This window comes from Amborella trichopoda, chromosome 4, assembly GCF_054954075.1.
Source record: "Amborella trichopoda isolate Santa Cruz 75 chromosome 4, AtrichopodaSantaCruz75HAP2 v2.0, whole genome shotgun sequence".
NCBI lineage: Eukaryota > Viridiplantae > Streptophyta > Magnoliopsida > Amborellales > Amborellaceae > Amborella > Amborella trichopoda.
In genome coordinates this window covers 54,500,302-54,524,684 of record NC_142339.1, presented here as the reverse complement: position 1 = coordinate 54,524,684, position 24,383 = coordinate 54,500,302, and the positions used below count along the sequence as shown (strand labels likewise).

Sequence of the window (24,383 nt, the reverse complement as noted above, 5' to 3'; positions counted from 1 at the left end):
TTGCCATTTTTTTTTTTTTTTTTTTTTCCCCTTTTCTCTTGGGGCTTGGTTGCTAGAATTAATGGCGCTCATCCCCAAAATCCAAAGGCCTAACCTAGCATTGGTTTTGAACTAGGCCTTTGGCCATAACAAGCGTATAAGCCAAAGAACTCTAAATGTACTATATAAGTCCAATGGCCTAGATTGAAAGTGAGGGACATAAATCCAATGACCTAGATTGAAGGTGAGGGGATAATGATGGCCGAGAATGACAGACATATTTTGCCCAATATTTTTCTTATTTTTATTTTATTGCATAATGAGGCACAATTATATATCAGAAGTCATTCAGTCTCCCACCTCTCATAAAATAACTCTAAAACACAATATTGGCTTTTCATTTCTAGATCCTCCAATCTAGGCAAGTATCCATTGGAAGCAAAACAAACTAAAATCCATTTTCTTAACATTAAAAAAAATAAAGAAAAAACTATGACCCTTTGGCTTCTCTCTTCTCCAAAAAAAAAAAACCAGCCCCATTGCCACACTCGTCTTTCAAAACACTTTCTCAATGACCATTGTTTTGTCTCAACCAAACTCCACCTCAACTCATCACAGTTTCTCCAGAAACCTATCCTTCAAGGAGAGGCATGTTACAGTTAACCACCATGGAGATAGCATAGGAAATGTTTCATTAACTTCATAAAGTGCAATTTCTCTCATGGACTCTTCCCTTCAGCTCTATAGGATTGTACCATATATTACGAGATATTAGGGCTTTGGGATTGAAAGTTTCAAATTCACTAGCACTATGGCGTTTGCAAGGGCTTATAAAAAACCGCTAAATCAATCACTATCAATGTCATTGATCCAAGGTTCAAGAATATATGGTTTTCCCGGGAGGAACACAGTTTTATCAGACAATGCTCCACATGCTTTTCATCACAATGTAGAGACAGGTGTAACATGCCATGCTGGAGTTCATGATTATTACGTTGTGCGAAGTGAATTTCCAGTATGAATTTCAACTACTGAGATCCAAACAGCTACAACTATTGGACCACAACCTGGGCTGTGAATCAGCTGCAAAACAAATTCCTGATGTGCGAAAGGAGTTGTTGGAGAGATGGGGAGAGAACAGGAGAGCAAGTTGTGAGTGAGACAAGGGGCGTGTAATAAAAGACATCATCGGAGTATCTGTACGTGCGATAAAGCCAAGCTACTCAACATCCCCACAGTGATTCCACACCGTTAAAGTATCTGATTGGGGGCAAGCTGAGATTACTTATTCAATAAATGGTTCAGCAATCAACATCACTATGAAGGATTCATTAAAACAAAATCTTAATTAATCAAATAAATACAGATAAAGGTATGTACAGGAATGGACTGTCAAAAATAAGAGCCAAAATTATAATGATACATACAAGAATACTGGAGTTAACAAGAAATTGAACTTTCAACCAAAGGAATGATGCCTGTTTCATCACCAAGCTTGCCACCAGCATAAGAGTAGTAAGCTGATGTTTGAGCTCCATCCTGGAAGGGTCTTCTCACTGTTGGTGACCTCCTATATCCTGCCCTCTAAGCTAAATTGAACTTTTTAACCAAAGAAACGACGACTGTCACATCGTCAAGCTTGCCACCAGTATAAGATGAGTAACCTGATGCTTGAGCTCCATCCGAGAAGGGACTTCTCACTGTTGGTGACCTCCCTATCTCCTGTGCCCTCTGAGCTAATATGCCTGCTATGTCCTGAAATCAACATGAAACACTTGATTAAGCAAACTCCATAATAAAGACTTATGCTAAATCGCAAAGAAAATCATTCTAGGACATTATTCAGTGTAGACAAGGTAACTGGCTATAAAGACATAAAGGAAGCGATTATGTAAGAAGTCATAAATATTAAGGCACAAGTACGGAACAATCGATGCTTTGCATGAATACTTCTGATGTGTCACAACTCAGTCGATTACTAGGAAAAGAAGGCTTGCATCTATTAAGCAGTTTTACCATACAACAGCGAGGACAGAAAAAAGATGCTTTATTGATACTAGCAATAGAACGTGCGCTGCACATTTATGGCACGCACTATTTTCATAAGTAATATACTGCTGTAGAATTATTGTTAAGAAATTTTTATATATTTTTTAATATAAATTTTCTATATATGTAAAGAGAATTTTCAGTTTATTTTTCCTTCTCTCCCAATGAATTGATCCCCATATTTTCTATAATTTGTCTTTTTTTGCTATTTGTTTCTTTGTTATCTCTCTATAATTTTGTTTTTTAATGTTACCCAAAAAATATAGCCTTCAAAACCTTTTAAGTTAGCTGAAAAAGCTACCATTAATATGCAAAGAAGCTTCATAATACTTAATAGAAAATAAACAAATGCCAAAATACATGAAAGTTACAAAATGTACTCTTCTGTTATATAGTTTTGAAAAGTATGAGTTTTATATGATTGATGAAATGGCTTGATTACATACTTAGTGAAGTTTTCACCAAAGCTTCTTTGTCATCTTGCTTTTTACATATACTCGTGCCCATTCATTTTCATTCTTCATTGAAATAAAGTTTTTGTGTGTGTGAACTTAGAAGCAAATTGCTTCTATGTGAACTAAATTTATAAACCTTCTAGGAGAAAATTAATATACTAACAAGATAGCAAGATAGTACGAGATGCATAGTTCAACTTTTATTGAAATTCTGGTGCTCTATCAAAAGTGTCAAAAGTTTGACAATCGCTTTTAACATAAGCATTCCATATACTTACGAATGTCTTATAATGTAAATTTGAAGTTCTCAATATATTAAAAAATCCTCTCTCTCTCTCTCTCTCTCTCTCTCTCTCTCTCTCTCTATATATATATATATATATATATATATATATATATATATATATATATATATATATATATATATATATATATATATATATATATATATATATATGGTAAAGCCTTAGTGAATCAACCCATGGGTTTCCTTTCATTTCTCTACTACTGTTTGTTTCTTTATTTCATCTCTCTGTCTCTCTTCAATTCTTAAAATTACCCCAAAAGGCTATCCTCTTAATCCTAATTGGAGTGTCAAACAATATTTTAGTGCATTTCAAGTAATTTACATAAAAATTTACAACTCTAGGGAAACTAAACACTATAAGCATTATTTCTTTAATAGCAAGTTGAGAGAGCCTAATGGTTATTTTTCTCAAAAACTTAGGATGTTCCATGAGAGAGAGAGAGAGAGAAAGACTAAGAGATAGCATAGCAAATCTCTCTCTCTCCCTCTCTCTCTCTCTTTATATATTTTATATATATATAATATATAATATATATATGGGAAAAGCAGAGATTAGCCCACTAGCTAATGCTACAGTACCAGCCCAACGGCTTAGATTGTATCTAGGCCGATCCAATGGTCACGACGCAATTCATATTTGAATTTTAATTTTTTTCTACAAATCCAAATCACTTAAAATTTTGAGCGTTTGTTCTTTAAAAAAACAAGAATCTAATAAAAATATCCAAAAAATAAGTTACAAGAAAAATTGACCAAAATACCTTTGCAAGGGTATTTTGGTCGATTTATATTTGATGAATAATTTGTTTAATATTTTTATTTAGTGCGCCTTGATGAGAAGAATTGAGGCCTAAAATTTCATGTGATTTGGAATTATAAGAAAATATTAAAATTACCTTATGAAATGAGGTCGTGACCGTCAGATCAGCTCAAATTCAATCTGGGCCATTGGGCTAACGCCGTAATTGTTAGCTAGTGGGCTAACCTCAGCTTTTCCCTATATAAATAGGTTACAAAAAACAAATTGACCAAAATACCTACAAAACTTTTCAGGGGTATTTTGGTCAATTTATATTTGATGAATTATTTGTTTAATATTTTTATTAGGTACGTCTTGATGAGAAGAAAATTTCATGTGATTTGGAATTATAAAAGAATATTAAATTATCTTACGAAATGAAGTCGTGACCGTCAGATCGGATAACGTTGTAACTGTTAGCTAGTTTGCTCCCACTATGGAGTATTTTATAATTGTACTCAACAAATTTTGGACACTTCTATACTTGTTTTGTACATGGAGCATTTTTTTAATAAGGGTATTTTTGGTCATTATGAGGGGTGTGACATCATCTACATGGGTGTGACATCACACTAATGGCATTTAATGCTCCATGTGGGTGATGTCACACCCCAAGTAGATGATGTCATACCCCTCCTAATGACCAAAATTATCCTAACTAAAAGAAAACTCCAAGTACAACACAAGCCCAAAATTTATTAAGTACAATGTTAAATTACTTTTCATAGTGTGAGCACCCTAAGATAACCTATATATATATATATATATATATATATATATATATATATATATATGGAAAAATATAAAATGAAACCATTTATATTTGGTACATGATGGTCACAATTAGTCTTGACCATTAGATGCAAAAGTGGGTGGCTGCATTTATTCCATTGACCAAGCTCAAACTTCAAAAACAAATTTCTTGAACTTTGTGACACACTTGAGCTATTAGATTTCACATTGAATGGTTATAAATAGTTGAGACTTCCTTGTATTAAAGGTAAATTGGTCTTATTATATACAATACCTAACAAAACCCCCATATATATATATATATATATATATTGTAATCTTATCTTATCATATCTCAGTTTTATTAGATATTTCATCAAAAGAATGTCGTGTGCCCAACCCTTAGCTATGGTTTGATACATCCAATTTTTTGTAACAAAGTGGAAAAAATTATTTATTCATAAATAATAATATTAATAATGCTATTTAAATAAAATAAGTTTCTATAGATAATAATTGTTTAAAAAAGTAAAATTTTAATTTCATAGTTTAATTAAATTCATATATTTAAGAACTATTTTTACTCAAGGTGAAATTATTATTTTAAATAAGGGTGTGGTTTCTATAAGGTTGCAACCTTAAACAATCCAATTAAGGCGCACCTCCAAATTTTATCATAACATATAATTTTGTTTTAAATTATTCTTAGGATTATGTTAAAATCTACTTTCATATCTAATTAGAAATTTTTAAACTCCAAAAATGATTAAAATCAAGTAGATCTATAAACATATGAAAATCTTGAAAATAAATGGTCTAGATAATGTGTTGCAAGATGCACTATTTTTAGGACTCAAAAACTTTTTTTTTTCATGTTCATACATCTCAATGTCGAGATGATCAATTAGATGGTTTTTCAACATTAAATCAACCTTTCTGATAGATTTTTGAGATGCATATGTAATTCTACATTTTAAGGTTGCAACCTTATATAAACTTTTTCCTTTAAATAATAGGAAATTCTAATATGTATTTTAATTTCAAAAGTACAATAAGCTAATGTCCCATTTTAATTTTAAGGAATAAAATTTATGATATTCAAATGATTTTGATTATTTTAAATAGGACACAATTTCTATGAGTCCAAGGACACAAATCTTGCATGTGTACCTACTATAAACTCGTCCCATTTTAATTTTAAGGAATAAAATTTATGATGTTCAAATGATAAATTGAAAATATTACTTGTAAGAATTCTGCAGTCTCAAAGCAAGAATAAAAAATTCTTTAAAGAATTCTGCAGAATTTTTTATTTAAATAAAATATTACTTGTAAGAATTCTGCAGAATTTTTATTTAAACCCCCAAGAATTGAAAATATTACTTGTAAGCAAATGATTTTGATTATTTTTAATTAGAACACAGTTTCTATGAGTCCAAGGACACAAATTGCTTGATAGCTGCATGAGCACCTATTATAAAATCAACATATGGTCATATGATATTTTACCATATTGCCATCATGTTTATTTACATAGTATACATAAAACTTTATCCGAACCAATATCCAAACCTTATAAGCTTCAAATTTCTAATAGAACATGGTTCGGAACTTCAAGTTTACCCAAGTGACTATTTGTCATTAAAAATACTTAAAAATTTCATAAATTTCATATTATTTTTTGTGTTAATCAATAATATTACTCAATTATAGACTTTTAATTATAATCCTAAATTTAAATTTAACACTAATCTTTCTCGCTAATTTTTTATGAATGTTTTTCCTCATAGTAATCAATAGAACTTTCAGCAGCGGACATCCATTTTTATGCATGAAAATGTACGAAGGTACTCCCAAATCCTTTAAAGTAAGTTGTGACCATCCTACGTCTATGAAGTAGTGACCTAAAATTTTGAAATGTGCTACAATGTATAGCTAATCTGCTGGCTACAATTGTTTTAAAAAGTGTTTTTTTTTTATATTAATCTTAAGTATGCTACTGTATAGACCAATACAATGCGTTTTGTTTGTGGTGACACTATGTTATGCTAATTGCTCAATTTGTGTCATGAGTTTAGGTGTCCACTGTGGCTATTTGTGATGAAAGCTGCTTATAGATTTGAATTTGTTTTTGTATATTAACACTAAATGATAATATTTCTCAATTATAAATTTTATTTTATAATAATTAAAATCTAAATTTATTAATCAAAATTTTAAAAAGTGAGTTTTTAAAGTTATGAAGGCTACTTATAGATTTGAATTTAATTGATAATATTCCTCAATTATAAATTTTATTTTATAATAGTTAAAATCTAAATTTACTAATCAAAAATTTTTAAAAAGTGAGTTTTTAAACTTATGCCCATAGAACAAAACTATTCTAAATAAATTTTAAACTTTCAAGAATTAACCTTTTCTATAAATTTCTAGCCTTTATAATAAAATATTTATAAATAAATTAAATGAGAAATTTATTTAAATGGAGTTTCTTTTTATTTTTACTATACAATTCAAATTCCTTTCACAGTATGTTGCTTTTTAAGAAATTATGAGCAATATATTATTTGCATTGTAAAGTGTAGAGGACTATGTTTTCGTTTGGTTTTAAAATAGTGGTATTTTTTGAAAAATTAAGTAGTTAATCGTAGGACACATGGGACCGTACCACAATAAATGCATTAATACTTTTGTCGTGGGAACAGTAAATGCATTAATACTTTTGTGGTGGGAATGGCAACGGTTGTATACATGCATCCGTGGGAGCAAATTGTAACGTCACTCCCACAAGATCAGGACCTACAAAGCCTTACTCTTTTGATAGAAAGTCTAGCAATTTTTATAAGAATATGTTTTTTGAGAAACGTATCCTCTACTAAAAATTAGAATATTTTTAAGAAATAAAAGAGAAATGTTAAATTTTTAAACATACGAAATATGATATTTATTTGAGAGAGCATGTACTTAATGGATCATAAAATCTCTTGAACTCCTTTTTTTACCACTATCTCATAATACTTACCTAATTTTACCATAATTCTCTTTTTAAATTCACTAAACCTCTATCCAAACCTAGGTCCCAAACCTCAAAGTAATTTTTTGAACGCCAAGTAGTGTGACAAACCTGTTGACATTTTATACTAGTCTTAGTTTACAAAAGCAAGAGCAAGAATAGGAGCAAGAGGACCACAATTTGACATCAAGGGTTCCATTTCCACCCTGTTGACCATCAACATATCACCAGGAAAAAAGGAACCAAGGGGATGTTCAGGAACAAGAACCCAGGATATCATAAAATTTTCAGAAGTCCAAGGGATTGGAGCACTAGTGGAGATCCACAAAAAACAAAGCTTACAATGCAGATGCGTTCCAAAAAAGAATGAATTTTCTACATATGGGGCATGTTTGGTTCACATGAAAATATTCCCATGCTTAACTACATGAGGGAATTCTTTCATGTTAAAATATTTCGTGACAAATATTTTCACACGAAACAGATGTGCAATGGAACTCTGTGTGTACAAGATTTAGTAGAAAGTTTTAAAATTTCTTTTATAACTAAGTTCTCTCATCTTATTTTCTTTTTCTTTCTTCTATTTTTTATTTTTGTTTTTATTTTTTGTTTTTTGGAGAAGACTACATTCAATGTCTTTGTAATAACCAAAAATACAACATATAACGTGAAAAGATACTGTAAAATAAGTAAAGAATTTCCACCTAATTCATTGAGGAGACCCAAAATTTTGGTCAGAATCCCATGAAATGCAAAAATAATTTTTAACCACCAGCATTTCTTCTGGTTTTGCTGCTGTGATGTTAATTTAGACCAATAATTAGATAGTTTCAAACAAAAGACATTGTCATTCCACAAAACTATGGCTGACAATCTACCTCTAGCTATACCCATCCTAGATATCCATTTGAGAGCATTTATATGGATCACCTAAAACCAGTAGTTGGTCAACAACTGGATTCTCCAGATAGTCGTAGGAGCTATTCATGACCTTGAAGATGGGGTGACTCCAATCAATTCTTGACAGGCATCAAGGGACATCTCATCAATATAACATATACTGCAATGCTAGGCAACGAAGACAAACCTGACATTGGATCAGCTAGTTTGCCAGTATGACTCTTACCTGTTAATTGTAAGGAATAAATTTTGGCCATTTTGAATATTATGTAATCTTCAATTATATTACTGTGCATAGAACAAAACATATTTCTGAAGTCATTCTCCAACATACATGATGGTAGCTAGCAGTTTGTATTAAGCAGTACAAGAAAACTCAGTGAGTCGACTTGTACTCGGCAGGCTGCCAAGAGTCCGGAACATCCCCCCAACTCGGGAAATATATATATATATATATATATATATAATATATTTATAATATAGAATTGGTTCAATCTTTGGCTAAATCAATAATAACTGATTTATAATTGATTTTATACACACGTTTTCTATTTTTATGATTTTTTATCTCTTAAAATATTTCTTAGGATTTCTAACATTTTTCTGACAAAAAGATATTTAACCAATTTTCTCTTTGTTCTATTTTTTTGATAACTTTTTTTTCCCATATTTTACTTACTTTTATGTTGTTCATTTTTTCCCCTATTTTTTCCAAATTTTCAGAATTGTTTCCTTCTATGTTTTTGGGGGGGGGAATTTTTTGCCTCTTCAGGCAGCTCGGTGCGGATTTAAGCGAGTTGACTTACACTCGTCCAGGTTGCTTGAACCGCCAAGGGCCCGAGTCCATGCCCAAGCCGTGGCTTCTATCATTGGGATTCATAAAATGAAAAAAATAGGCATTAAATTCCCACTCCTAGCATTTTACTAGTCATCCCTTTTGTCTTTCACTAGCATTTCTACATAGTATAAGTACTCAAAATAAGCAAAAAAGAGGAAAGTGGATCTGTGAGGACCAGCTGGTAAGTTGGTCAGAGAGGATGGTTTAGGGTAGTAAGCCCTCAATAGTCCAGAGATATGATTATGCAGGAGATGGTGTTCAGGTAAATGGGTTAACCAAGTACAAGAGCATGACCAACGTATATAACCCATCACAAATGACCACCAGCATTTATTTGTTAAGAGCTAGGCCCTTAATGCAAGCATAGAAGTTCTTGTTGACAAAGAGGTAATCAGCAGGAACTGTGAGAAAAGACTGAGTCAATTAGCGACGGGATCTGAGAAACTATATGACCCATCTCATAGTGTTGACTTTCCATATTGTGTTGTTATCACTCATTGCAACTCAGAAATATCTTTAAACCTCCTAGGCCCAATATAAGAATTTGAAAAGGGAGCAGATAGTGAGCTTCTCATCAATATCAACCAACTGAAGCAAATATACCAACCCTTTCAAACTCTGGAGAGAGAACCACACCACTTCAAGAAAGATCTAGACATAATCATTACCACTAGGGTGTGTAGAGTACGTGTTGAAACCCATGCTTGGGTAATCAATGCCCTTGATTTGTGCTTTTCTCTAGCTATACATAAGAAAGTAATATCCTTTCTTCTCTTCCACTGAAACTGCAGAAAAAATATACTTTGTTTGTTCTTTCACTATAATACTCTATGGGGTAAGAAAAGGGAGGCTAAATCTTGAAGCTTTTAGTCTCACTGGTACCTTCCTCTGTAGATCACTTGACGTTGGTTGCAACAGAAGTACTTTCCGAAGTACCAGGGAAAAAGTTTGTGGGGTGGAAGCAGGCTAGGGGAACAGAATTACAAATCATCTGGGAAGTAGCATGGGAATGTTTAGCTTGGGTTTGGGTAATGCCAGTAAATATAAGATGGTTGGCATTGTGTCAGGACCTTTATCCAAAAAAATTTAGACATCTACATCTAATGCCCATGTACATGATATAAATTCAATGAGCTATATATGATGGAAAAGATGAGTTTTGAGTTCCTACTCTTCTGCTTCAATTACTCCCTAGCAATTTTTTTTTTCTTTTTTCGAGAAATTCCTTAGGTATCACATATTTGAAACCTAAGGTAACACAATGGCAAATCTATGTGATCCTCTGGTTCCACTCCTTCTAAACAAACTGATTCAGCTATCGTTCACCAGCTCCCAAAGATTAGCTGCTTGAGCTTTTCAAAATGCCACAATAGCTGAGAGTTTTTCTTTCCAAAACTAATAATAAATAGCCAAAAGTGTTTACTTGAGGGAGTTTACAATGGATGTTAAGATCTCCTGTCAGCGACAGAAAATGTCCATTGATTATCACTTATCAGTACCTACACAAGTATATTACTATCTAGAAAAGTTATTCCCAGCCAAAAAAACTCATTAGTGCATCTCTTTTAAAAAACTTGTGCTTTCATTTAAATGCACATAAAACAGAAAAACTGATCCAGGGATCCTATCACAAAAGCTTCATTGCCATCATGAACAAATATTTTGATAATTAACTAGCCATTACGAATAATTTCCTTGCAGATTTTGGTCCAGACAAAGCTGATTGTCGATGTCAATCATCAGGGAGAGGCAAGAAGAGAAACCTAACCATTTTTCTCATATACCAAGATTAAAGTCAAAGGCTTGTACATCATCCTTGAATTGATTGACATACCTCAGGTCTTAAACTGCCTTGTAAGCCATCAGAAACAATGCTTGCTATATCTTGCTCATACAGGTTGTCAAAAAGGCCATCTGTTGCAGCAATGATCACATCACCTTCTTCTAAATCAACTTCGTAAGTCTGAAACAAAAACATCCAGAATCAACCCCAGTAAAAAAACAACGATACTATGGTCATGTGCCAATCAAGTAATAAACAGACTCTTCAATCCACAAATAAATACATGGCACTTTGCTGCCATGCAATAAAAAAACCAAACAACTTGAATGTTGACATACCTCTATTAGTGGCGAAGGATCATCTCCACTTCCTATCTGCAAAGGGAAATTAAATGCGTGTACCATAGGAGATGATCTTCTAAGTATAGAACCATTTCTTAGAACAAGAAAGCCAGAATCCCCAATATTTGCCACACGAAGAACCTGTATAAGAACCATAATTACACGAAGAACAGGGCCAGCTATTATTTTCGAATGAACAGAATCACCATGACTGGCTAGAAATGGTTCATAACATAGTGCTAATCAAAATACCTGGGTGGAAATCCTCAATCTCTTTCATGGCTGTTACTTATTACTAACTCCTCCTTCATTCCAATATTTGCAATATCAGATTAATACTTGTCCTTAACAATGAACAAATGTCCATCCAAATAAAAAAAGGTAAGCTTTCTATGCTTCCCCTACAACATAAAACTTACATACTTCCCCTTATCCAACCGTTCATTCTGCTTGGAGGGCTAAGATTGCCCCAATCACAATGTCACGTCTCTACACTATTTTATTTTTAAATTTTTTTTCTATAAACTATTTTGACACCAAACTTTGTACGTCTAATCCTCTATTAAACTCGCACTAGTCAAAAATATAAAAGAAACATTTCCAATAAAATAAAATGACCAAAATGACCCTGAAATTTTCAAGGGGTATTTTGATCATTATATTTTATCGAAAATTTATTTTTAATATTTTTTACAAGTGCGCCCCAATGAGAAGATGGCACGTACCAAATTTCATATTCATACAATTTATATAAAACAACTAAAAATAAAATACTTTGAGACGTCGGATCTATTTTCAAACGGTGAGTGGCTCTCTTGAACAAAATTGGATGGCTGGATGGTAGGGGAAGCATAGATCTTCTATGCGCTAGGGGAAGTATAGAAACCTTTCCCAATAAAAAAAACATAAAACAGAGACCCATTTGAATCTTCTGTGTTGAAAAGTCCACCTATTATTGATTTCAATTCTATTGTGCCTCTTTTCCAAGTTCCCTTGGACATTTAAATCTTACTGATTTGATTTTTATCATTAGTATTTGTAAGACTATTGAGTGATTTCACAATGGATGTGAACCAATATGAGTTGACACAGAACAGTTTGAGACTGCCAACACTAAATGTTCTTGCATGCATATTTGTTGCCTATAATGAGTGATACTTTTGAAGATTGAATAGATTCAAGTGTGTGTGGTCGAGAAAGTTAACACAGTTAACGAAAATTGCAAATGTGAGGCCTCTTCGCAATATGCAAGATAACTTATAGATATTTAGTTAAGTACGTCGCACTCTGCATCCAGTTTTTGCCATCTGCCCCCATGTACATGGATGGAAAATGTTTTCAGCTGTGATTTTCATATTAATGCCCCTAGGCTCACAAGGAAATACCAAAAGGAGGGGGTAGCAAAAACAAACGTGCAAACCACAATCCCATTAAAATTGAGAACAAATTACAAATCTATAATTTGTTGTCATAAATAAAGATACATACCTGACCATCAAACTTAGCAACCAAAACAGTAGATGAACCAGGAGAACGTGTTCTTGCAGCACTTCTTATAAGAATTTGATCTGGTTCAGTTGTTGCCAAACCTCCACGTTCAGAGACAAACTCCAAGCAATTTTGCATGAGCTCCTGAGCATATAATCCCGAATTGATTCCTGCACAAATTAGCAAAATGTCAAAATCTCTAACCGGATGAAAGATAACACAACAATTTATTTTAAAAAACATACATTGTATAAAAATATAATGTTTAATAAAATGCCAATCTGGATCGGTTTTTAGAGGAACAAGATTGGTTTCCTCTAAATATCGGGAACGGGTCTTTTCCCCATGAACAGGCCAGTTCTCTTACTAAAGCAGCCGGTTCTGTTGGGGAACCCACGGACCAGCCCCACCTTTATTTTGTTTTTATTTTTTATTTGGTTTTTTTTATTGGATATTCTTTCATTTAAAGAGGAGTTGTAGAGGGCGCACCTCTTTCTTTCAAAGTGAGAAACCACATATGTGAACCCTTTGATAACTTGCGCGCCCCCACAATGATTTTTCTATCGTCCCCAATGTAGAACTAGGCATAAAAGGTAGGCTCTCGAGTAGTGAAATCTCCATCAAAGGAGCTATTTCTCATAGAAAACTAAATAAATGACACGAACAAATCCAAGTACAACCTGTTTTGTTTGGCATTTCTTTGGGGTTGGCTAACTAGGATGAAAAAAGTGGTGGAATGGCTCATATGGTTCGAGATTTTAGGGATTGCGGCCAAAAGTTTTAGACTACACTGTTGAGCATTGGGAATTTTTTATATTAAAATGCTTTTTTTTACATCTCTTCCCTTTTTTATATTAAAATGCTTTAAAAAAAAATTAACACTTCCATTCCTTTTTTATATTAAAAAAAAAAATTAAGTCTAGGTTCTCTTCAACTGCATTTGATTTTCCACATGGGCTATGAAATCAACTCACAATAAAAAAGGTAAGGATATGTACTACATGCAAGCAGTTGAGTTTATTACAGTTTTTAAGCATCATCACAGCCGTCAGGTGTGAACAACTGATGGCTGGAGTACGCTAATCTACTTCACAAGGAAACGACCCAACCCAGTTGTGCACTGCCAACATTTGATGGAAGGGGTTATGCCTAGAGTTGCATTTTAAATTTAATTTGGACTAAGAAATGGATGTAGTGGTCATCCAACACTCATGAAATAAGTTCTCAGTGTTTATATATTTTTGATAAAACAATGAATATGTAGAATGCAATACCCCAAATTTCTTTGGAGATATGAGAAACTAGATTTTTAAGAAATTTTAGTAAATTTTGAATTTTAAGGCCAGATCAAGCTGATTCGGCCGATTCACCAATCCGGATCAGTTTTCCAAATGGGCGATCTAGGCCACCCGTCCATGTTTTTTAAACATTGAGAAAATACATAATAATTAGCACCCGGGAGAGAAAAGAAGGAGAGAGGAAGAGGAGGAGGGGGGGCGTCTTCCTTCCTTTCCCACTAGATGACGGAGGGGGTGTGCACCTTCCCATAAGCAAGGGTCAGGTTTCCAGGGGAGGCAGAGCCCCAGAACACCTCCAAACTGGTTAATAGTTTCCCGTGGACTTGCATGTACGTAGAAGGCTAATATAGAGATGCACGTTCTAGTACAATTTATTACTCCATGACTACATAGACCAGAAGTTCTCTTTAAATTGAGACCTTTTAAGGATAAATAGATACTTATTAGACAATCAAAAAAATAATACATTTCTTCCTTGGACAAGTACTATGTTTTCTCAAGAAAAGTCCGAAGTATAAGTAAACGGAATGCAGCAGCAAATAAAAACAGCAACATTGGGAAAATGACAGCTGAAAGGAATAATGTGATAAATAAGTATAAACAGCATATTGAATACTACCTTCAAGTATCCACCCACCAACTCCATCAGCCACCCCAAACCAACTATTATTTGCCACAAAATAAGCATCCTCCCCACCTGTCAATGCCTGAAATTATTATTCTATATTATTTACCATGCATCTCCAACTTCAAATGCAAAGCACATCCATACCATCAAATCGCAAGATTCCATTGCAAATGCAAGTATCAGACAACTAAATACAATGCAATAGTAAAAATAAAAAGGAGAGAGAGAGAGAGAGAGAGAGAGAGCATCAGTTTGGTCAAAAAGAACATGAGGTATTGGAATAGCATCAAGACAAAATTAAACACACATTCTCTAGAACATCTCTGAGTAAACAAAGAAAAAGAAAAGAAAAAAAAAATTCAGACCATAGACTCTCGCACAAATGAAAACTTCCTATCAAAATAAAGAAGAAATTCAGAATGAGAGCATCAATCCCTAAAACAAATCCATATCCAAGTCATCCATCCGGATGAAAAGTTTCAATTGATGATTCTATATTGCATCCATCCGGTATAAATTCATTAAAAAAACATGATAACATTTCCAATGTACTCTAAATATGTATTACTAATGAAAAGAAGCAGCAAAAATCACATGAGACATTACAATGGAGTACCTTAGAAGGGTGTGGAAGCACTACAGCACCTGAGAGCAGGCAATATCTTGGCATTGCAACCAGTTCATCACTACAGTTCAAATATAATAAAACAATAAAAGGGATTCATTAGAAACAGAACTTCAGAATTGAATCCATAAAAGTATGAAAAAATTAGGGCTACTGAGAATGGAATTTTAGATATCTCGACGTGGCTCCCACCACCCTGACCACCTCTGCTTCGTTCCAATCGTTCTATAATTGCCCCATTGCATAAGGTCGGATTTCATTTGCTAATGCCCTCTTTAAGGTCCAGCTCATGTGCACATGCACAGATGCAATTTTTTTTTGGGTAAGTAAAAAAAAGTGGTATGTCAATGGGGATTTGGGCCCCTACCCTTTGGTGAGAATGGAGTCAGAGACCTCCCCATAGGGCTCGGCAATACAACAGCCAAGGCCCCAAGTCATTCTCATAAAAGTGGTGTGTCAATGTGGATTTGGGCCCCTAGCCTTTGGTGAGAATGGAGTGAATGTTCGGGGCCTCAACAGTAGTAGAAGGAAAAAAATTGTCTTGTTTTTGGTTAGGCAGGAAAAACATGATATTTTTATTATACATGAATCAAAGATGGAGGCCCCGAATTTTCAGTCTACTAAGTTAGTTTGGGGGAGGAGACCAATGGACTTTGTGGGTTTTGATTCTAATTACTTATCAGGTGATTTGTGGGTCATATGGGACCCCGAATGTGGTTCAAAAAATGATTGTGTTTTAAATGAAAGACATATCTCCATTTTATTTTCTAGCCCTGTGCATGGCTTTATATGGTGTTTAACAAATGTATATGTGCCCAACCATCCCGATGGAAGAACATAATTTTTTGATGAACTGAATGCTTTGACCAATTTCGTTAATGTGACATGGTGTATTGGAGGTGATGTCAATGTGATTCGTTGGCCTAGTGAATCCTCAGTTAATCCTAGTGAATGCTCAGTTAAGCCTGGGATCTCTCCTTGTATGCGCATGTCAATTCTTTTATTCAGAATAATGAGCTTCTGGACATTCCTTCAATTGGGGCTGCCTACACCTAGTCAAACCATGCTCTTTCAAACCTACCCTTACCCGCTTGGATAGGTTCTTGGTGACCAATTCCTTTCTTTAAGTTTCCAAATCTTTATGTTAAAACCTTAGTGAAAATTGCCTCCGATCATGTCCCTCTCTTGTTGAATTCAGTGGGTATGAAATTTGGCCCTTCAACTTTTAGAATGGAGCTAAATTGGTTATCAGATAGAAGCTTTATTAAGTTCGTAGAAGAGTTCTGGCAAAATACCAAGATAGACGGTTGGGTAGGTCAGCAATTTACTACTAAATTGAAAATGCTGAAGAATGAAATCTGTAAATGGAAAAAATAATCTTGGGGTAACCTACAGTCAAAAATTGTAGTGACAAAAAAAAATAATGAAGAGATTGATGAGATCCAATTTATGGGAGGATCAATGCCACCAGAAAAAATGAGAGTAAGAAACAACTATCTTGCTTCCTTGCATGACCTTCTGAAAATGATAGAAATATATTGGAGGCAAAGATCTAGAGTGAAATGGTTAAATGAAAGAGATAGAAACACTAAATTCTTTCATGCTATTGCTAATACTAGAAAAAAGGGTAACTCCATTAGTAAATTAAAATGGGAGATGTGGAGCTTACTGAACCAGGTAGTACTGAAATAAGTTTAATTTACCATTTCAAGGAAGCTTTTACAAGAGAGAAAATAAATCATTTGTCTTGAGAATGTCAAGTTCGATAGATTGCCTTCATAAACGACTTTATGGCTGGAAAGACCTTTCGAAATGGATGGGATAAAAGGTGTTGTCTTCTCCTTAAGGATGGATAAGGCACCGGGGCCAGACGGTTTTCCTTTAGCCTTTTTTCAAACCTTTTGGGAGCTTCTAAAGGAGGATCTTTTTTTACTCATGGATGAATTTTATCATAGAGGTAAAATCTTGACAACAGTAAATTCCACCTTTATTGCTTTAATCCCAAGAAATTTGTTATAGAGAGTGTGAAGGACATTAGGCCCATTAGCCTACTGGGGAGTGTCTATAAAATTGTTGCAAAGATTTTGGCAAATAGATTGAGAGAAGTATTGCATCTGGATGTGAAAGGTCCTCAGTTTGCTTTCCTCAAAGACAGGCATATTATGGACAGTATCTTAATGGCGCAAGAATGAAGGTTGAAAGAGCAAAAACCACGTCTTCTATATAAAATTGATTTTGAAAAGACATATGACAAAGTGGATTGGCATGTGGATCCAAGGATGTTTGAAGTCAACTCATTTCTCCATCCTTTTCAATGGAAAATCTTGTAGTTATTTTAAAGCATCAAAAGGCATTCGGCAAGGAGATCCCTTGTCTCCATACTTATATACTATTGTGGCTGAAAGCTTTAGTACTATGTTGAATTATGTGGTGAGTAGAGGCCTTATTTTTGGATTTAATGTTGGTAGACTAACAATTTCCCTTTACAGTATGCAGATGATATTATTATCTTTTGTAACCTAGAGGAACAAGAAATAAGGAATTTGTGGGTATTCTTAAAGTGCATGGAAATAACAACGGGTCTCAAAGTGAATTTAGAAAAGACAATTTTGATTGGGATTGGAGTTTCAGAGAACGTCATTGCATCCTTGGCAGAAATTCTTAGATGTGGGGTTGGCAAGTTTCCTTGCAAATATTTGGGCATTCCTTTATTTAGAGGAACCAATCGGCAGCTATTTGGGATCCTATGATTGAAAGATTTAATAAGAAACTGAATCTATGGAAGTCTAAAGTGTTGTTGTTTGGAGGAAGATCTACTCTTATCAACTCTACTTTGTCCAACTTACCCATCTATTTTATGTCCATTTTCATAAGATCTTTGGATAACATTATAAGATCTTTTTTATGAGGCAATGTAGGAATGGGAAAAAAAACTGAAACTCGTGAATTGGGAAAAGGCATGCACTTCCAAGAGAGATGGGGGTCTAGGAGTTAAAAAGCTCAAATTGACAAACACTAGACTATTGACTCTTCTTGGAATATTGTTTGCATGTACAGGAGGGTCTCAGATTCTTTCTTTCATGAGTCCTAATTGCTTATGAATCTGTTGCATAATTTTTTCTATGTTCCTAATAAAGATGATCAATTGGTGTGGGAACTCATAGCTTTAGGGGATTTTTCAGTCACGTATGTCTATCGACTACTGCGTGAGGAGAATCACAGAGCGACTGATCATAGTTTAACAAGAACATGGAATTTGCATGTACCGCTAAAGGTTCAATTTTTTTTTGGGTAGCTCTTCAAAATAAACTGTCTATTGTGGATAACCTTCATAAGAGAGGTTTCATAATTGTCAATGTTTGTAGGCCATGTTTGAGGGATAACAAAAGTGTGGACCATATTCTTTTACATTGTCCTTTCACTCTAAGCATGTGGGATTGGTGTAAAAAGTTGCTGAATCTAAATATCCTGATCCCACGTAGCTCAGATTTGATCATCTCTCAAGCTTTATGGGTGAGAACTATTTGGAATATTTGAAGAGAGAGAAATAGAAAAACATTTGAAGGGACACAAAGTGTGATTGAAGTTTTAAAGTCCAACACCTTAGCAACAGCAGCTGAAAGGTTTTCAACAAACAAGGAATGTAAGTTCATCCCAAAATCACACATTTTTTATCACCCATCTGAAGTTGCTAAGCTTAATGATGACAAACAGACTCGAAATGCTATTTGGATGCCTCCTCATGAAACTTGCTTAAAACTCAACTTTGATGGAAGCTCGATTGGAAACCCAAGCCCAGCAAGTTATGGTGGTACCATTAGAGATTATATGGGTAATTACAAATTTACCTACTCGGGACCATGTGAACATACAACAGTGAATGAAGCTGAGGCAAGAGCTCTTTGAGAGGGTTTAAAGATAATAAAGAACTTCGAGGGTCAAAAGATGATTGAAGGTGATTCAAGTAATGTCATTGCTTGGGCAAAAGGAGAAATGAAGCCATCTTGTAGATTATGCAACATTTTTGATGAAATCTTTTTCATTTTAAGTAGTGGTTCTTTTGAGTTATATCATTGTTTTAAGGAGGCTAATATAGAAGCTGATGCTTTAGCAAAGGGTGGTGTGCACCAACATTCATTGGGCTTGGCAATACTAAGGCCCCAGGCCATTCTTGATGTACAGATGCAATTACAATACAAACTATGCAAGCATTTGGAAAATTGTCAGAAACCTTTAGGAAGCTTTTTTCGTACATTTATTCTAAAGGTATTTAAACTTATAAAAATATCCTTCAAAGTTCATATATTTAATTTTGAAACCACCTTCAATGCTATACTATTAAATGCCCTTGAGCACAAATTGGCTCCTGTAAAATATCTATTATTGTTATTATTATTATTATTATTATTATTTTTCTTTGTTGTGTGTATGAAAAAGAGAGAGAGAGAGAGTAGTCAATGTTCCTAAATGAAAGAGGGAAGCATTTATCAACATTGATGCCATGCTGAACCCTCAACATAAACTCCGATTTTTCAGGAGCAAATGCCATGAAACATTATCATTAACAATAAGTGCCAATATGATTAAGAGTTTGCTCTAGCCTAATTGTGATGAAAATAAACATAGCAGCACATTGTCCACCACGTAAATCTCAAAACCAACTTTAAGCTGAAAATGACTAGAAAAGTACCCATTTTTCTCTACATTGTTCTCCACAACCGGAGGTTGAACAACTTCAGACCTCTCTGGTTCTGCAATGACACTGTCAGCTTCAGTTGATGTCTGGATCTGCAGCATGTTTGGAACATGATCCACAAAAAGAAAAAGACATGTGAAAGGCAATTCAGTTTCATCATGGCCAAGGCAATTCAGTTTCATCTTCATCATGGCCAAATGATGTTAGCAGCAATCAAAAAATAAAATAAGAAGAAGAAGAAATGATGTTAGGTAAGTAGTTGCTGCTACATGTAAGCCTGCAGTTAATGGATACCCTGCAAGTCTTCCCGGGATGCTATAGATATTGTTTGTAACTCCATTAATAAAAAGTTAAATACAATACTCCCCATGTTCTAACTTACTATGGACAAAATGACAGTGAAAAGTCAAACTTTTAAGGAAAAAGTGAAATTGAAAAGAAGTGAAATTCCAACTTGCTACTAACATAACGAAAGTGAAAAAAGTGAATGTCCACCTTATTACAAACAGAGAGAAATTAAAAAAATGTGACTTTCTCTTATCAATTAAAAAAAAACAGCACCCAAGTACATTCAAGTTAACCTAAATTGCAAGATATACCACCACATTCCATTAAAACATAGTACAGAAATCCTTCGACCTCAAATAGTGGAAACCAAGGATTTCTTTTTCATGTAAGTTAAACCAACAAAGAGTTCTACCTCTGCAGTATAAAGACCCATTCCATGATGCATATCCATCAGAAATCCCAGGCCGCTAAAACAAATCCAAAATACAACTCAAGCCTTCCCCCCCTCTTTTACATATTTACCTCCGTCCAAAGTGCATCAAACAATGCATATTTATCAGAAAATCCCATCCACAAAATCCGGGGCATTTTCTGGATCCAATTTATGATTAATAAATTCCTTTCTTTAGCTTTAGAGCAAAACTTCGTGAGACATCAGGATTCATACAAAATATGCTGACTTGTTACAAAGCCCACAACTCATGGATACAATGGAATGCAAGAACTTCTTCATTCTACAACCAAACTATAAAACAACCTTAAATAATTCCCCCATCAAAAAGATGGTATCCAATCATGAATTTCTATGACCTCCTGCATCTTCAAAATTGGTATGGTCAAAGCCATCTTAACCTCATCAAGCATCATAGAGTTGGAGCCGATATCTTCAAACATTCATGCAACAACCCTTAATCAGCCCCCAAAAGGTTACGAAATGAAAAATGTAGGTATGCTTGGACCATAATTCCATAAACAATGACGAAAAGAGAAATATCCATTTTTTGCAAATAATATTTCCACCAAAAAATAGAGCTTCCTAACATTAAACTTCTTCCAGCAATAAGCCTCAGGCCCCACATAATTCATATGCCTTCAAACACATAGTAAAATTTGGATTCACTATCCGTCCAAATAGAGATCAGCTAGAATGACTTTTGCCGTGGCTCCTAGAGAAAGCATCTAGGTCCCCAACCAACAACTAGAACATAGTTACTTATCATTTTAAAAAAAAAAAAGGTATACATGATGGGCACTTTGCAATAAAGATTAGTCTTCATAAATGTATTGATGATAGACAAGTTGATCAGATAGCAAAATATTGAAAAAACTCAGTTATGGTTATATACGACATAGTTGGCTAAAACTATGAGAGATAACAAATTAGGTCCCCAATATAAATGTCATCAACTGCTAACACTCCCCAAGTATCAAAAATTCAAAATATTAGCCAGATGTAGAAAGAAGATATTTTTTTTTGTTCTTTTTTCTTTTCTCTCCTTATCTTTGGGTAAAGAGGGTGAAGGTCAATTGAAATGATAGATAAAGGATCACATCATCTCAAACTCAATGCTCACCAGAAATTAATTCTTGAAATTTCTCTAGGATAATCTATAATAAGAGACTAAACTTATCACGAAGGAAAAAAAAAAACACATAATAATATGGAAAATTATGATGAAAAAAAATCTAACCATGTCATCCATCACAGAATCATCCGAAGGGACCTCCTCTGAGCTCTCTTCCATAGAAATAGAACCCGTTTCTAAGTGAATAACAGGTTTGAGGTCTGGGAGAGAAGATTCATTTGAAACCCCCATCCAAGCTCCTTCAAACTTTGCAGATTTCTCTGCATATTCCATTGAATGATCATTGAAATTTTCCACGGAACCATTAGTTAGCAAATCCCGATCTTCTTCAGATGCCAACAACACAGAGACAGGATCTCCATTGGCTTTTCTTTGAACCTCCATGTCATACGAGTCATCAATCGTATCTTTCTCTGAACCATTCTTGATTTCAGCAGAATTAGGGGAAAGCTTTCCATTTTCAGGTTTATCGTCCCAAACCCACAAGTCACCTCCCTCCGCAACAGGCTGTGACCCTTGATCAAAACCTTCGGAACCAAGATCACCTCTATCTTCCACGACCATTTCTCTCTCCTCTGAAATTGAATCTGACTCCTCAGCAATCAATTCTCTCTCTGCTACAATCAATCCTCTTTCATCCACAATCAAATCTGTCTCTTCCGCAATTGATTCACCGTCACTGATGATTGATCCTCTATCCTCAATGACCGATTTTACGTCCTCTACATTAACTCCTTTCTGAGAATTCAAACCCAAACTCTCTTTCGATTCACACCCAATCACTGAACTTTCCATACCAGGTTTAGACAAGTCAGTCACCGAAGCATCAGCATCACCGAAATGGAACAAAACACTGCCATCGGAGATCTCTGTTGAAATCAACAAACGCGAGGCTAATAAGAAACAGCAACCAAAAAAACATAACGAAACCAATAAAACGACCCTGCCTCTAAAACCCAATCCGATACCAGGAAAAAGGACCATTACGAAAAGAAAAAACAAGCCAGTTAAGAGAGAGAAAGGAAGAGAAGATCTAGGGTTCAAGCAAGAAAATTACCAGTGGTTCTAATGGAGTCAAATCTAGGGTTTGATGAAGACGCCGAGAAGAAGGGCTTGATATATAGACCCGGATTCCTGAGGTTTAGAGAGAGAAAGACGGGTCGAATAAGCTGGAAATTGAGGGGATTTTGTGCGAATTTGGAAGGGATAAATGGAGAGTGAGAAGCGATAATGCTAATCCCACAGTCCAAGACCAGTCTTCGAGCCATATCTGGGGCTTTTTTGTGGAGTTTTTTTTAGCAAAGGGTAGAGAGAAAATAGGGTTGGGAAATTAATATTGAATTGGTCTAGTGTGACCCACGTCGACGCCTACGTGTCTCTCGGTCGTTGAAATTGAGAACTTATTTATCTAAAGCTTTATTTCTCTGTAGAGTTTTTAAAGGTTTTAACTTTTAACTATAAAATTTGGGCACGCGCTCTGCGCTCTATTCTTTCTCTGTTGGCTTGCTTGTGTTCCGAGTGCAACAGGGAACCAACCGCATGGACACTGCATTTCTAGGAGAAAATTTGTTTCGTGATCTACTTAAAAAAACAGAAACTAACATTCCAAATGTTTTTTTATTATAAATATTTTTTTAAAAATTTTTAAATTTTATTTATTTTTTCATATTCATGATCTCTTTATATGTCTTTAAAAATTAAGTGTTAAAATCTATCTCAAAAATAGATTTATTAATAAGCCCACATTTCTTCATATGAAGGCTTGGCCACACCCAAATCGGGTCCTTTCTCAAAAATAGATTTATTAAGAGACCCACATTTCTACATATACGACTTGGCCGCATAGAAACCGGATCCTTTCTATGATACAAAATCTAAAGGTATAAAGCATCCATATTAAAAATGAATGCAAATAGGAGGTCCATCGTCTAAATCTTTTTTTAATATAATTATTATTCTTAGTCTTCAAAAAAACTAATATTCATGATCTCCTTGTTAAAAATTATATATTCTCTAAAAATTAGGATTATATTTATTGCCATGCCCGCATTTCTATAATATGCGGGCTGGCCGCATAGAAGCTGTGTCCTTTATCTATTTTGGAAAAAAAAAAATTCATGTGGGCTGGACCGCTTTGCTACAATATACTGTCCATCTTAAAGATGGATGCAAATTGGTGGTCCATCTAAAAACACGTGTAACTAACAATCCAAATGTTTTTTAGTATAATTATTATTTCTAGTTTTCAAAAAAAAAATCGTATTCATGATCTTCATGTTAAAGATTATATATTTTCTAACTAATAGAATTATTTTATATTTAAAATATATATTTATTGCTAAGCCCCTATTTCTACAATATGCACTCTAGCCGCATAGAAAGCATGTCCTTTGGAAAATTGTCTCGTACGGGCTGGACCGCATGACTACATATGTGATCCAAAAAGTGTAAAGCATCCATCTCAAAGATGGATGCAAGTAGGTGTTCTATCAAAAAACAATGGAAACTAACGGCCAAAATATTTTCTTACTAGAATTATCTTTTCTAGTTTTTTAAATTTACTTATTTTTTCATATTC

The 24,383-nt window shown here is 34.2% G+C and overlaps 1 protein-coding gene across 5 annotated transcripts; it reads right to left on the bottom strand.

Annotated features, from left to right (window-relative positions):
- Positions 1-1,306: 1,306 nt before the first annotated feature.
- On the bottom strand, positions 1,307-23,233 carry LOC18422105 (uncharacterized). Of its 5 annotated transcripts, none has more exons than XR_016054864.1 (10): positions 22,863-23,233; positions 21,911-22,674; positions 19,926-20,023; positions 15,227-15,296; positions 14,602-14,689; positions 12,685-12,854; positions 11,449-11,501; positions 11,194-11,337; positions 10,907-11,035; positions 1,307-1,734 (listed from the first exon to the last, which is right to left on the bottom strand). XR_016054864.1 is itself a non-coding variant. In XM_006826919.4 (9 exons), exons 1-9 carry the CDS (start codon positions 23,071-23,073, stop codon positions 1,564-1,566), a joined length of 1,845 nt encoding a protein of 614 aa, XP_006826982.2. In that variant the 5' UTR covers positions 23,074-23,233; the 3' UTR covers positions 1,307-1,563. The 5 variants fall into 5 exon arrangements, 2 of the variants coding, with proteins under 2 accessions (XP_006826982.2, XP_088721855.1); XR_016054866.1 differs by having other exon boundaries at positions 14,602-14,679; XR_016054865.1 differs by lacking the exon at positions 11,449-11,501 and having other exon boundaries at positions 14,602-14,679.
- Positions 23,234-24,383: the final 1,150 nt, after the last annotated feature.